Source organism: Hemibagrus wyckioides, linkage group LG26, assembly GCF_019097595.1.
Source record: "Hemibagrus wyckioides isolate EC202008001 linkage group LG26, SWU_Hwy_1.0, whole genome shotgun sequence".
Lineage (NCBI taxonomy): Eukaryota > Metazoa > Chordata > Actinopteri > Siluriformes > Bagridae > Hemibagrus > Hemibagrus wyckioides.
The window spans coordinates 1,913,917-1,928,707 of NC_080735.1; the positions used below are offsets into that span (position 1 = coordinate 1,913,917).

The 14,791-nt window shown below is 44.4% G+C and overlaps 2 protein-coding genes across 4 annotated transcripts in view; one reads left to right on the forward strand and one right to left on the reverse strand.

Annotated features, from left to right (window-relative positions):
• The window catches only part of zgc:112980 (uncharacterized protein LOC503706 homolog), a 10,318-nt gene extending 2,313 nt beyond the window's left edge, over positions 1-8,005 (forward strand). Inside the window, exons 6-20 of one of the 2 annotated variants that reach the window (XM_058380357.1) lie at positions 41-163; positions 2,103-2,153; positions 2,322-2,444; positions 2,547-2,705; positions 2,917-2,970; positions 3,101-3,143; positions 3,731-3,965; positions 4,069-4,151; positions 4,498-4,593; positions 4,676-4,756; positions 4,847-4,951; positions 5,179-5,300; positions 5,386-5,508; positions 5,780-5,828; positions 7,768-8,005. In XM_058380357.1, the coding sequence (XP_058236340.1) occupies positions 41-163; positions 2,103-2,153; positions 2,322-2,444; positions 2,547-2,705; positions 2,917-2,970; positions 3,101-3,143; positions 3,731-3,965; positions 4,069-4,151; positions 4,498-4,593; positions 4,676-4,756; positions 4,847-4,951; positions 5,179-5,300; positions 5,386-5,508; positions 5,780-5,828; positions 7,768-7,836 (1,516 nt within the window). In that variant the 3' untranslated portion in view covers positions 7,837-8,005. The remainder of the gene's footprint in view (positions 1-40; positions 164-2,102; positions 2,154-2,321; positions 2,445-2,546; positions 2,706-2,916; positions 2,971-3,100; positions 3,144-3,730; positions 3,966-4,068; positions 4,152-4,497; positions 4,594-4,675; positions 4,757-4,846; positions 4,952-5,178; positions 5,301-5,385; positions 5,509-5,779; positions 5,829-7,767) is intronic. The other variant, XM_058380358.1, reaches the window with a different exon arrangement.
• A 125-nt stretch (positions 8,006-8,130) lies between these two features.
• Positions 8,131-14,611, reverse strand: smcr8b (Smith-Magenis syndrome chromosome region, candidate 8b). Of its 2 annotated transcripts, none has more exons than XM_058380356.1 (2): positions 10,913-14,611; positions 8,131-8,518 (listed from the first exon to the last, which is right to left on the reverse strand). In XM_058380356.1, the coding sequence occupies exons 1-2, from the start codon at positions 13,441-13,443 to the stop codon at positions 8,425-8,427; spliced, it is 2,625 nt and encodes an 874-aa protein (XP_058236339.1). In that variant the 5' UTR covers positions 13,444-14,611; the 3' UTR covers positions 8,131-8,424. The 2 variants fall into 2 exon arrangements, with proteins under 2 accessions (XP_058236339.1, XP_058236338.1); XM_058380355.1 differs by lacking the exon at positions 8,131-8,518 and adding an exon at positions 8,705-10,404 and having other exon boundaries at positions 10,913-14,374.
• Between the last annotated feature and the right edge of the window lie 180 nt (positions 14,612-14,791).

The window sequence follows — 14,791 nt, forward strand, 5'->3', positions numbered from 1 at the left end:
GTGTGTGTGTGTCAGCACTGATCCTGTTTCCTTATTGTAGCTACACTCCTGTGATGGAGTATGTGCATGCGTTTCTCGATGACACCATCAAGGAAAATCCGAAGACCGGTTCGGTCATGGTGCTCGGAGCCGTTAAGCTTTTCATCACACACGCTACACCTGGGTAAAGATCTCTACACTCTCTCTGTTAACATATAAATCATCATTTTATTAACGATGTGGTGAAATCTTTCTTCTTCCTGACCGGAAACACGCTTTATATTTTTCTTTTCTCAATCTAAACCTTAGTGATAAATGGAGTTGATATAAATATAATAATAATATAAATCTAAATCAATCATTTGTGTAGATTAACACAAGCCTCTGAATCTCTGTCATCATATAGAATATTGAAAATATAGAAATAACCAAAACATGTCATATTTTTCCTGTATACATGAAATTGCTTTCAATGTACGTATATACTTATATTGCCAAAGGTTTTGGGACACCCCTCCAAATCCTTGAATTCAGGTGCTCCGGTCACTTCCATGGCCACAGGTGTATAAACTCCAGCACCTAGACATGCAGACTGCTTCAACACACGTGTGTGAGAGAATGGGTCTCTCTCAGGAGATCAGGGAATTCAAGCGTGGTACTGTGATAGGGTTCCACCTGGGCAATATGTCCATCCGTGAAATTTCCTCATTACTAAATATTCCACGATCAACTGTTAGTGGTATTATAACAACGTGGAAGCAACTGGGAACAACAGAAACTCAGAGACGAAGTGGTAGTCCAGGTAAAATCACAGAGCGGGGTCAGAACATGCTGAGGAACACAGTGGCCAGAAGTCTCCATCTTTCTGCAGAGTCAGTAGCTACAGACCTCCAAACTTCATCTGGTCTTCAGATTAGCTCAAGATCAGTGTGTAGAGAGCTTCATGGAACGGGTTTTCATGGCTGAGGAGCTGCATCCGAGCCTTACATCACCAAGTGTAATACAAAGCGTCGGATGCAGTGGTGTGAAGCACGCTGACACTGGACACTACAGCAGTGGAGACGTGTTATCTGCAGTGACCAATCACACTTCTCTGTCTGGACATCTGATGGATGAGTCTCGGTTTGCCAGGAGAACGCTACTTATCTGACCGCATTGTGACAAGTGTAAAGTTTATGGTGTGGGGTTGTTCAGGGGTTGGACTCGACCCCTTAGTTCCAGTGAAAGGAACTCTTAATGCTTCAGCTTCATACCAAGACATTTTGGACAATTTCATGCTCTTTGTGGGAACAGTTTGGGGATGACCCCTTCCTGTTCCAACATGACTGCACACCAGTGACCAAAGCAAGGTCCATAAAGACATGGATGAGTGAGTTTGGTGTGGAGGAACTTGATTGGCCTGTACAGAGTCCTGACCTCAACCCCATAGAACACCTTTGGGATGAATTAGAGTGGAGACTGTGAGACAGACCTTCTCGTCCAACATCAGTGCCTGACCTCACAAATGACCACGCTTCTAGAGGAATGGTCAAAAATTCCCATAAACACACTCCTAAACCTTGTGGAAAGCCTTCCCAGAAGAGTTGAAGCTATTATAGCTGCAAAGGGGCGGGACAACTCCATATTACATTCATGTGCAGGTAAAGGCAGACGTCCCAAAATTTTTGGCAATATAGTGTATGTTGTTTTAGACTTTTAGCCAATCCAATATTTAAATATTTGAAATATGAACCAAGAAAATAGTGCATTGTAAGATGTACACTTATGAATAATATACGCATGAGATCCACATCAGTCTCAGTAATAGAGACTCGCCTCGTCATCTCCGCCCATATCGCTAACACCAACGATAAAATAATCACTGATGACATCATCCTGATTTCACTGACCGGTCGAGTTCCTGTCTCTTTATTCGTTCATGTAAGAGTTTAGATCTGAGTACAGTGCAGGGTGATGTACCCGAGAGTCCCCGCTGGTCTTTATGATCACAGCAGCAGTAGTATGCGTGTTGCTTTTTCTTAACAGTAATAAACGTCATTATTCACGCCTTGTGTAGTAAAAATATCTCAAAATTATATGTAATGTTTTTTAAACAACTTTAATTATTTTTTTTTCTCCCCCAGAAGCATACATGCCCCAGCGATTTCACACATCCTGCTGGAACTGTTTTGGAGGTAAACATTAGATATTGTGTAATATGATAAAATTAAGAAAATAATCTGAATTCTTTAAGTTTAAATTTTTGGGTTAACATTTTTGCTAACAGAAGATAAAACCCTTATAAGAATGATGTAAATTGCAGTGTGCCGATTGTGTTTGTTTACAGTGTGTTTGTGTTTCAGAGCCATGTCAATAGTGCAGGTTTTATTAGTCGATGCTGACTTCCCCGCCTCCTTCAACAAGCAACTTCAAGACTTCTTCCAGATTCTTCCACTTCCTCCTGACTTCAGGAAATTCAGAAATAGGTAAAAAAAAAAAAAAAAAAAAGTGTACTTCCTGAAACTACTTCCTTATTCCTTTCTCAGCTGAATGTTTAGCATTAATGGAAATTAATGCATCTGTTCCAGCCTGAACATCCTTTCCTGGGACGACCCTCTGCTCTCGGCCGTGCTGAAGGGGCAGAACGTCACCGGGGTCAGGCACGTCAAAGGTCGACGCCCGGAGTCGTTGGATGAAGCGCTGGTGGTGGTCAGAACCCGGGTTCTTAAACTCCAGCAGCAGAACAGGTTCCTTCATTCTGCTTGTTGGAGATCGTGACACTTTCACAAAATAAAGAATACGATACAACAAAATCCTCAGCACTTTCCTTAAGTGTGATGTGTGAGGCAGAACCTGTCCAGTATAATACAGCATTAATGTACAGAACCGCCTCACATTGTTTTACTCTTCACTCCTTTTTAGTTGGAGTTGATTTTGAGTGTATTCTCTGCTCTTCAGGTATCGGGAGTTGGCTCGCTATCTTAGAGTTGTGAAAAGTGACAACGCTGCCAAGTGAGTCTCTTTTTTTACTGAATTAATGCAAATAATGGGTTGATGAATTCCTAAAGCAGACTGAACATCAGTTACAGTCTCTCACTGAACTATAAAGATGGTGGTTTTGTTTTTCTTTTCTGTTCTGAAGGCTGCAGATGATGAGAGACTGGGTTCCGCTTTATCTGTGCAAGGTATTTATGATTTAATATTTCATCATCAACACCTTTACGAGCCGGATTCCTATATAGTGAGAATAAGCAGCTCTGATTACTGAGTAAGTTGTGATGGACAGAAAGGTTCATTCTTTCAACATGGGGTAATTAACATGCACGAGCCACGGAGCATGTACACGATACTGCCAAAAGTATTGGGACACCCCTCCAGATCAGTTCCAGTGAAAGGAACTCTTAATGCTTCAGCTTCATACCAAGACATTTTGGACAATTTCATGCTCTTTGTGGGAACAGTTTGGGGATGACCCCTTCCTGTTCCAACATGACTGCACACCAGTGACCAAAGCAAGGTCCATAAAGACATGGATGAGTGAGTTTGGTGTGGAGGAACTTGACTGGCCTGTACAGAGTCCTGACCTCAACCCCATAGAACACCTTTGGGATGAATTAGAGTGGAGACTGTGAGCCAGACCTTCTCGTCCAACATCAGTGTCTGACGGACAGTAGGGTTTGGCTGTTCTGTAATTTTGCTGACATTAACCATGTACTGTGTGTGTGTGTGTGTGTGTGTGCGCGTGCGTGTGTGTGTGTGTGTGTGTGTGTAGGTTGGTGATTATGCCCGTGCGGCCGACTCCTTGCTCAGCCCCATGTACGGCTCCTTGTGCCCCGCCTCTAGGCTTAGCCCTGCCCAGTTTGGTGCCTACCTCAAAATATTCCTGTCTGGCCATGCCCCCACAGGAATACCACACCCACCGCCAGTTGAGTTTAGTCCTTATGCTCAAAATGTCCCCATGGTCCAGATGGATCCTTTACTAAGTAGCACATGGTCACTAATTGAAGGTAAATGAGGAAATTATTCTCTAAAATGTTGACATGAATGTCAAAACAATATTCAGCGCTCGAGGTGTGTGTGTGTTCTGAGCTGTTTGCTGTGTGTTTTTAGGAGGATCCAACCTTCTGAAAAGCCAAGAGGTGCTGAAGTTTGCTCTTCGAGTCCTGAGCTGTAACGCTGCAGTGTTCACACATGTGAGTAAGACTGTATGTCAAATACCGTTTATTATAAACAACCAAAACTCCAGAGTCCAGACCTTCAGCTCGGCTAGTGAGAGATTTCTGAGACGCCGGTGTTGACGCCGGTGTTAGAAACTAATCTGCTTGAGCAGAGTGTAAACATTAAAGTGCCGCTGCATCACTCTCTCTAGGAAGACGTGGGTGAAATCCCACTGCAGCACTCGTGTGTAATGTGGGAAACCATTAGATCTAGAAGGAAGCTTAGACTTCTCTGATAAAAAAAATACATTTTTATATTATAAATATTTATTTAAAAAAGTTATTCTTCTGGAATGTTGTTTTTTTTTTATCTGTCTTATAGGCTGAAAGCTGGACAAAAGTCCTGAAACTTGCCAACCAGTCATCCTCCAGTCCAGACGGCTCGTGTTTACCGGAACCCGACTACAGCTTCCTGATGGTGAGTAGCCCTGGGCTGATCCACACGTCCTGGATGTTGGAGGAAGACTCAGACTGACCGTGGAGATGTTTTTGTGTTTCAGAGGACCAGGGACATCGCCTCCGGAATCCTCTGTGAGCTCCATCGTACTTCACGGATCCAGATTCCGAAAAACTTTCAACAGGTGGGTCTGAGATCTCGAACCGTTTGTTCTGGTGTGTAGTGTGTTGTAGGACCCCGGTGTTGATGTTTAAATGTTCTCCTCCTCCTTCAGGGATATCCGGACCAGGCGCTGTTACTGTTAGTCACTCAGGCTCTGGCAGAGCGTCTTCTGCACTCACAACTCAAACCCATCCTCACCGTCCTCCTGACCTTCAAAGTAACTCTTCATTACTGTCTCCCTTATGTGGTGGCGCATCTTTCTGTCTGTCTGTCTGTATTATGATGTGATGTCTCTCTCTCTGTCTGTCTGTCTGTCTCTCTCTCTCTCTCTCTCTCTCTGCATTTTTGTCATACCTGTGTATTGTCACAGCCCCTCTTACTCTTAGGCTCTGATATCCAAGTGTGTGTGTGTGTGTGTGTGTGTGTGTGTGTGTGTGTGTGTAGTCAAACCCCTGGGCGATGCGCTGGTTGTTCAGCAGTCTACTGGTGCAGCCACAAACTCCTCAGGATCTGTTGTGTGTGACTCTGGAGGAACTTGTGGACCCACAGTGCAGATCCATCATGAGGTAGAGTGTTTTATTATAACAGCTGGAATGCTTATCAGTTTGGTCAGTGATGTATTATGTACATTGTCTTGATGTCACACTCCAGGGTCCAGGACACAGCTGAGCAGTTCTTCATTGCGAGTTTCCTCTGCCTGTTCTTCCTGGAGCCCAGAGTTCTTCTCCATCTGAACTCTTACCCCATCACTGAGCTGCTGGCTAAGTGGAACGAGTAAGAGCTGTCCACCTTCATGTGAAGAATAATGCACTAGTTCATTTCCAATAAAAGCATGTCCTAGACCTTTTTCTCCTCCTTACATTAAACTGTTGTATTTATTAATGAACACATACTTTATATTCATATATAAATATGTTTAACATTGTGGACTGTCTGCAAACAATTCAGTTCCCGTTCCCACTGGTTTACTTCCTGTCTGATTATACCTGTGTTTGTGTTGTGGGCGTGTCTGAACACCTCGTCCTCACTCTGTGTCCTAATGCAGGTTTGAAAACCCGTGGCAGTATCACCTCAGACGGATGCTGGAAGTCAATGTAAGAAATCGTATTATTCTGAACACAGATCCAGACCCGCTCCGACTGTTTAAACCTGGACTATAGTGTGAACACAGTGTGTGTATGAGAGTGTGTCACACTTGTACATCCTCAAAAATTAGCTTCTAGATTTGTAGGTTGCGAGATTCATGAACATTCAAGTTTTAATGGAGCTCGTCAGTGTGTTTAACATCAGTGTGTGTGAAATCTCTAAACACTGACCACACACAGATGTTTTGGCTCTGATTTACAGTCTAGTGGACGATGCTTCAGTCCTCCAGACGTATGTAAAGTCGAGTATAAACCAGACTTTTAAGCAGATGTCCTTTTTACAGGAAGTCTGTTTCTTCAGGTACACAGCAGCCTAATTTTACCTCAGCCTAATATAATAAACAGTTTACTCAAAAATACACAGATCAGCCATAACATTATGACCTTGTGTTGGTCCCCCTTTTACTGCTAAAGCAGCCCTGACCCTTTGAGGCATGATGGACTCCACTAGATCCCTGAAGGTGTGCTGTGGGATCTGGCACCAAGATGTTAGCAGCAGATCCTTTAAGTCCTGTAAGTTGTGAGTTGGCACCTCTCCACTTTGAGATCTGGGGAATTTGGAGGCGGAGTCAACACCTCAAACTGGTTGTTGTGGTCATCAAACCATTCCTGAACCATTTCTGCTTTGTGGCACGGCGCATTATCCTGCTGAAAGAGGCCACAGCCATCAGGGAATACCGTTTCCATGAAAGGGTGTAGATGTTCTGGAACAATGCTTAGGTAGGTGGTACGTGTCAAAGTAACATCCACATGGATGCAGGACCCAAGGTTTCCCAGCAGAACACTGACCAAAGCAGGACACTGCCTCCACCAGCTCGCCTTCTTCCCATAGTGCATCCTGGTGCCAGGTGTTCCCCAGGTAAGAGATGCACACGGACATCCACGTGATGGAAAAGAAAACGTGATTCATCAGACCAGGCCACCTTCTTCCATTGCTCCGTGGTCCAGTTCTGATGCTCACGTGCCCATTGTTGGTGCTTTCGATGGTGCACAGTGGTCAGCATGGGCACCCTGACCGGTCTGTGGCGATGCGGCTCCATACACAACAAACCGTCCTGCACTGTGTATTCTGACCCCTTTCTATCAGAACCAGCATTAACTTCAGCAGTTTGATCAACAGTAGCTCGTCTGTTGGATCGGATCACACGGGCCAGCCTTCTCTCCCCACGTGCATCAATGAGCCTTGACCGCCCATGACCCTGTCTCCAGTTCCCCACTGTTCCTTCCTTGGAGCACTTGTGATAGATACTGACCACTGCAGACCGGCAACACCCCACAAGAGCTGCAGTTTTGGAGATGCTCTGATCCAGTGGTCTAGCCATCACAATTTGGCCCTTCATCAAACTCGCTCAAGTCCTTACACTTGTCCATTTTTCCTGCTTCTAACATCAACTTTGAGGACAAAATGTTGACTTGCTGCCTAATATATCCCACCCACTAACAGGGGCCATGATGAGGAGATACTCAGTCTTATTCACTTCACCGGTCAGTGGTCAGAGTGTTATGGCTGACCGGTGTATATTTTGGATTATATGATCTGATTCCAGTTATATCAAGCAGTTATAATATCACAAAACCTTTGACCCACTTCATGTCCAGTATGCAAATTATGTATTTATATCCAGCTAGAAGTCTACAGAACCTGTGTATTAGCTAGCTGGGTAATGTTCTGGTGATCTTGTAGCTACTTTGTGTTAAGTAAATATCTGAGAGGATGCCGATTCAAATCAAGACTCTCGGTCATGTGACTGTGCTACAAGCCTGACCTAGTGAGCAGTGTGGGTATGTGCTGCGATAAAGGAGAGTAGAACTGTACAGAAATGACCAGAGAGAGTGCTAAAGTGTGGAATTTACATTAAATCTGATTTTGTCTTTGTTTTTTGTCTAGGAGTCGAGTCTGAGCGCGGAGAAACAGCAAATCCTCATCCAGATGATTCAGTGGGGTCTGCGCCAGTAGAGCGTGTGTGTGTGTGTGTGTGAGACGTCAGTATGGTTGGTCAGAAGAGTTCACACGGGTACGTTAATTAAGACTGTTAAGAGGACAGTCTAGTGTTTCTAATGTTTCTAATGTTTGCAAAGTTTATAGGTTTTGAAATAATGTGATTAAAGTTTTGTTAAAAAGCGAACACTTCACCATGTCTCTGCATCGGTACACCGTCTCTGTGTCCAAAGATGAAATGAGAAATATGTGAAGTTAAATACGAAACGTGGAGAGTGTAATAGAGAGGCAGCAGATGGTGAATTTGTCCATTTTCATTTTTAACACCACAATAACATCATTACTGAAATATTGACACTGCTCTAAATCAGTTTCCTGTTGTTACTGAGGCGACTCTGTCTACACTTTAACCGTCCAGCTCTACAGGACACACATGACAAGACACTTCTGATTTTTTCAGGAGAAAAGCTGATATGTGAATGGAGGAAGTGAAAAGAGGCGTTTGTTTCTGTCAGTTTAGCTTCGAGCTGATTATATACATACAAAACCCATATATATATCTCACTGAACCTTGACCTGTGAATTCACACGACTTGATCTTGTGAGCTAGTAGAAGAAAAGTAAATGGAGGAGCTGATTCCGGATGACGTTCACAAGGTTTGGACTTCTCCTGGTTTTCTTCTTGGTCGTTGGCGCAAATCTGGAAAGAGAGGAAACAAACCCGTACCTCGTGATTTTTATCAGTTAGGATTTGTAATGTTTGGCAAATCTGTTCCTGCAACTCGTATAAAATATTAGGTGTGATGTCCAGATCAGTCCAGTAAACAATCTGATCGGAGGAGTTTCTTGGAAAATGCATTTTGAAGTTAAAGAATACAAAAAAAACAGCATTAAAAACAAGGCACTCTTTTTATTTAAATAAGCTTTCATAGTTTCATAAAAAAAACAAAAAAAAGTTCTTTCCCATTTGTTCGGACTGTCACTCTGACCTGCTTTACACACCGCTGTTATTTACATATGAGGAAAACATTCCTGTGCTGAGATGTAGATTAAAAGCAGACAGACAGACAGATCCGCTTGTATTTCCTGTCATCACTATTTTCTCTAAAATTGAACATCTGTTCAGTTTAATGAGACGATTTACACTCTAACAGTCTAACAGTAACACTACACCTTGTGTACATGTGCTCGTTAGTGCAGGTCTCCAATCAGCCAATCACGTAGCAGCAGCACAATAAAAAATCCTCATTCAGGTGGAATAAAGTGTGATCTGTGCGATTTGAGTGTTTCAGAAACTGCTGATCCACCTGGGATTTTTACATACAGGACTATAAGAGAATGGGTCGACTGGACCGAGCTGACCAGAAGGCTACAGCGACTCTTTATAGCCGTGCTGAGTTGAAGAGCATCTCCTCACATGATGTGCCCAAGCCTGGAGCAGATACAAGACCAGAGCACTCCTATTAGCCTCCAAAACCCGAGCAGAGAAACATCAGACACGTCCACATGGTTTCACGCGTCGCTCTGCTGCCATGTGATTGGCTGATTGGATATTTGCAGGAAGTAACAGGTGTACAAGGTGTTCCTAATAACCTCAAGCAGGTTCTTCAAGTTGAAGTAGTATTTCAGTTCCCCTGAGTGGTGTGACGCTTCTTCAGTGAATTCTCTCCAAACGTTATGCAATACCTTAAAAATTCTCAAGTATAATAAAAGCTGCAACGTGACACCACCATCAGTGCACACGTCCATCAGTTCTGGCGGTCAATAAAATAATCACAGGGATCTGTGGATTTGGGGATTTTAGGATTACTCCAGTTACAGTTGTTGGTCATTTCACTGAGCTCTGTTACGTACACTGAGATTACCGTGCTGATCCGCTGGACTGAGAAAAAGTGGGGCAGGATACGGTCCAGCAAATCTGACCACTGTCCTAATTATTTAGAACAGCAGTAAAGTGACCACTGACAAATTAGGTGACCGCTAGAACTTTTTAAATGTCACGATAAAATACTACACACCCTGCAGAATCCAGAATAAAGATTGGACTTCATGTTTTGTTTTTTTGCATTATTGAGGTTCAACAGTCTAAAAAGTAATAAATAAATACACTTCAAATAACTTTGCTAAGCTAGGTTAGCAGCGGTAACAGTGTTTAGTCTTTTTCAGTGTCAGATTTTGAAAACTGTGCTAGCGGTGTAGCTGAATCGCAGGACCACAGGCGCGGTTCCTGTCACGTGCTGCGTGATGAGATCCGAAAGATAGCGGAGGATCTTCAGATCATCGTTATGGAAACCTCCGAAGACGTGCTCGGGCCTGACCGCCATGCTCGGGTCACCCGGACGCCGGAGCTCGTGAGAGAATGTTAAAAAGAACGCTCTGGACACAAGCTGGCTCATTATACTCTGTACATACAGGAAGTAGGTGGTGCCACGCATGCTGTGAGTCCTCGCGTCCACCAATGGACAAATCAGAGAACCTTTATAAGCCGGGCAGCGTAAGATCTTCTGGTCCACATCCAGAACACTGAGGTACCGGCTGAAGCGAACTAGGAAAGGAGGCATGCTGGGAGATGATGGAAAAGCCGATCTGGAAAAACAGCGTTAGATTAATGAGCAGTGAGTTCATACTAGAGATAGTGTTTGGTTATAAAGGCGATGAAGTATGCAGGGACTGACCCTTTAATCAGTCATTAAATAAAGACTTGAGGTGGCATGAAGATGAATATTTTCTTACAACAGCATGTTTTATTCCTCTTACACCACAGCCCCTCCTTTCCCTATAGAGGGGATTAAGACTTAAAAACCCTGCTTGTTATGTTTAGTGAAAATTGTAAACTTCTGACTGTTACAGAGCTCTGACACTGGAGACTCCTTCCATAAATGTCCCATAAATCTCCTTGTAGAAATCCCATACTCAAGGTATTTGGATTGTCCCCCATATAAAAGTCCCTGTCTCACATTAGAACAAGAACCATATATAAACCTGTGATTAGTAATACAGTCAACTGGAGAAACGATCATATCGATTCCTAATATTCCATGAGAACATTTACTTTCTCTATTACACAAACAAAATGCCTTGACTTATAACATACCTGTTATAGCCGACGAGTTTCCAGGTGAGCAGGTCAGTAATCTGCAAAGGGCTGGATGTCCAGGGCTGGATGTTTCCTCTGCACCTCTCCAGATGAGGAGTATACATGCTCAGTGCTGTGACCAACAGTCTGACCGCTCTTTCCTCACTGCCCAGTACCACCACTGTTCTGCCAATCAGCAGGCTGTACACGGCGTGCAGAGCGAACGGAAACTGGCGCAGGAAATTCAGAGCGGCTCGTCCCGTCCTGGCACGTTGTCTCCGACTCCCGGCTGTACTTTTTCCACCACGGAAATCAAGAGACAGTGTAGAGCCTGTGGAGCCGAGGCTACGGTAACTGGTGCAGTCTGAGAGCTCGTCTGGTGTAAATAGGAAAGGTCTGTCTTGGAGAGAGCCTTGGTCACTCAGAGGAGAATGAGCAGCAAAAGTGGACAAGTCCAGTCTCATGTGGGGATCTGCTGGGTTTATGACTATAGTCGGGGTGCTAGGGGAGCTCTGGCATTTCTGCTGTTTTTCTTTGCATTGAACCAAAACATCATCAGAACTGTGCATGCGGTCATCATCCTCTTCTCCATCACGCTCTGGGGTTTCCTCATAGATGGCAGAAGGGCATGAGGCCCTCAGATCATCCGGTATGATCGAATCTGTAGTGCTAAGCACCTCGATGCTATCCTCACTGTTTGCCCGTCGAGTGACTACTGTCCTTCTTCGTCCCTCAAAAGTGGCTGCAGGACACGCCGTTGGTCTCTGCGGAACTCCGTGGGTTTCCATGGCATAAATGGGTGCTTGAGATCTAAAGGACTTCTCCGTTCCTAACACCTCAATACTCTCTCCACTGCTTATGCTATCCTTCATCTGCACAGGAACTTCCTCATTCTTGCAGTTGCCTTCGTTTGAGAAGTTCGGTGTCAGAGGAGGTTCATCACAGGGTGAGGTGGGAACAGAGTCAGGTCCATTTTTGTGGAGCTCAAGCCTGATTGGAACCATTTCCACACATGAGGTGTAAGAGTCTAGACTCACAGGTTCGCTCTGTAGTGGAGAAACGGGAGGAAACGGTGCTGACCGAGGTCGTAGTCTGGATAACTGCTGACCCGTCTCTGCCTCCAGGTCAGACGCATCTTCAAACAGGAAATTCGTGGACTTCAGGTGACGGAGTAAGGTTTGAGTGTGCTGCTGTGAGAGGAGGCGGCTACGGTCACCACGGAAAGTCCTCTCGGCCGACCGGAGCTGTTTCAGTGCCTGCTGCAGGAAGTAGCGGTCACACAACTCGTCCAGATTCTTCAGACGCTTGTCAAACTGACGAGACGCGCTCAAGCTCACCAGCTGTGGAGTGTGTGAAGGTGCATGTGACCAGTCGGTGCATTCCCCCACTGACTCTGGGCTCTGGGAATACAGAGTGTTGGGGTCCAGATCAGAGTCCAGAGAATGAAAGGTGTCGTCCGAGTCGTATGGCAAGAACTGTGGGTCTCTGAGCTTCCTGTTTGGGTAGGAGGTGATTTGTTTTAAAAGACTTCTGTGTTCCTGGATGGCTTTTTCCACATGAGCCAACTCATCCGCTTTATTAGCCCATATGATGGACTGACACCTTGCACTTTGACCTTCTTTTGGTTCCTTGGGCTGCTCAGATCCCTGATCTTTATCTGATCTGTTTTTTACCTCGTGATTGTTCACAACAACCGAGTCACATTCTGGTTCATTTCCCCTTTCATCAGTTCCTGTCATGCTTTTGTTCTGATCAGCTTCCATAAACGACAGTCCACATCTTTCTTTCTCTTTCAGTTCCTCTTCTTTTGTGGTCAGCAGCATTCCACTGTTACTGTTATCTTCCTTTTCCCTTGTAGCTCCACTCGTCGTTTCTGTTCCCTTCCTTTCTTCAACTTGTAGTTTTCTTAGCCGATCTCTGTTCATCTCCCTCAGCAGTATTAATCTGGTATATTCCAAGTCAGAGAGTTTCTTGTCCACTTCGTTGGCAAAGTTCTTCCTGTTTCCAGTCTTCAGAAACTCAGAAGCTTTGGAGAACTCTGCAGACAGTTCCCGAAAACAATGCATGATTTTTTCCTCTTCGGACGACACGTAGGCCATGCAGAACGGTCGGACGAAGCCCCGGGCTTCCAGGTCATACAGCGTTAAATGGTGCACGTAGGCATAGGCTCCTTCTCTAGAATCCCCCAGCACCACCTTGGAGTCTTCTACAAAGTTCAGTTTAGCATGTGCACAACCTGCAGGGCCGGCGAACGCCGTCTGATAGTCCACCGACATGATCCTGAGCGAGAAGTTGTTGAGGTCAAACGAGCCACATGCCTTGTTCTCGTCTGGAATGGTCAGTATCGGCTGGGGACCCACCTGCTCAGAAAACTCTGCTATGAGAATGAAATCCTGATCGAAGCTAACGCCGGATGACCATGGCGAGGAATCCTCTGAGTGTGGATAAAGAGGAATGGACAGATCTGCTGGAAGTCCAAGAGATTCTGTGGATTGTTCCGGGAAATCAGTCTCTGTTGTGAAAGCCAGTAGGTCTGGAGATCCGATCATGATGTTATTCTAGCTGTATATTATCCTACTGCATGTATATAAATATAGAAAACACCTTCAGTAGGAGCTGATCGGGTCAGTCTGCTGGCTCGTGCAGTCTGGGGGTCAGTGACGTATCCAGTGACTCAGCCCGCGTGCAGCGTGAACGCGATAGTAAACATAACGCGCAGTTCGGTTAAGGTCCAGTGGTCTTTACCTTCTGTAGCCAGGATCTCTTCACGGACACCCCAAAAATCTCCAATCATGATCATACTTGTAGATCGGTCAGCCGGCGGAAATCACAGAGAACAACACGGATCTGACTCGTCCAGAGATTCCTCCGAGTCCGTGCCTCATATTCACGCGTTAACTTTAGAAGTAAACAGCGCGAGGCGTCCGATGACCAAACGTCAGTAATCGAAACTGTCGCAATCCACGTGACCGCGCCGGAGGGAGGGAGGGAGTGGACGGTGGTGTGTGTCTGACCTTCAGGACAGAACTAGCACACTAAACACACCGACACACTGACCCAGTCTGCACTAAAACTTGATTTACTCTCGCGACAGATCTATTTCCGGTTCCGAAATCGTACTGACCAGGCGCGTGAGCGCGCGCGCGCGCTCTTACCTTAAGCCTTTATTTATTTCCCAACATTTTTTTGATCATCGGGAATCTTCAGCATCAGTCCAGCTGTTGTGGAAGTTCTGAAATAAATTACACCACGCGGAACCTTAACATTCACAGGAACCACTGTACTTCACTTTAACCTTTTAATAATAGACTGTATTTATATTCCCGACAGCATTATGGAGCCCTGCAGTGACATTTCTCGGGGAGAAAAAGCTTTTATTAATGTTTATTGTTCATATTGTTATTATTATTAAAATATTTCTGCATACTGGAAGATCCACAAATCCCTGAGCAGTTGATTAAAGTGAATAAAACAGAATAAATCTGAATAAAATTCATTAAACTCTGACACGAAATCATTTCTGTTTTTGATAATAAAATGGTCTGTTATTAACTCTGGAGCACAAACAACAACAACAATAACAACAGCACATGTAAATTACTGTTATTATAAGATCATCTGCTACCACCTTATTATTGTCCATTTTAACAGCCCTTGATTTTTATGGAGACCCTGAAGAGCTTAGGGCCCGTCTACAAATTAACACACCTTCCATGTGGAGTGTTCAGGACAGGAGGGGTCTTAAGAACTAATGCTGAGGACTCACAAAATAAGGATTAAGATTATATTATTAAAATGAGGTAATGACTCCAATGTGAAATCACAACACCTGACTCGTTATTCAAAATAACTTTTTATTTACTTCATATAGATTTGACTCTAAATGATTTTCCAGAC

Coding starts and splice junctions, on each gene's coding strand:
- smcr8b (XM_058380355.1), bottom strand. CDS start 13,443: ATGATCGGATCTCCAGACCTACTGGCTTTCACAACAGAGACTGATTTC. Junction 10,405..10,912: donor AAACTCGTCGGCTATAACAG/GTATGTTATAAG, acceptor CTGTTTTTCCAG/ATCGGCTTTTCCATCATCTC.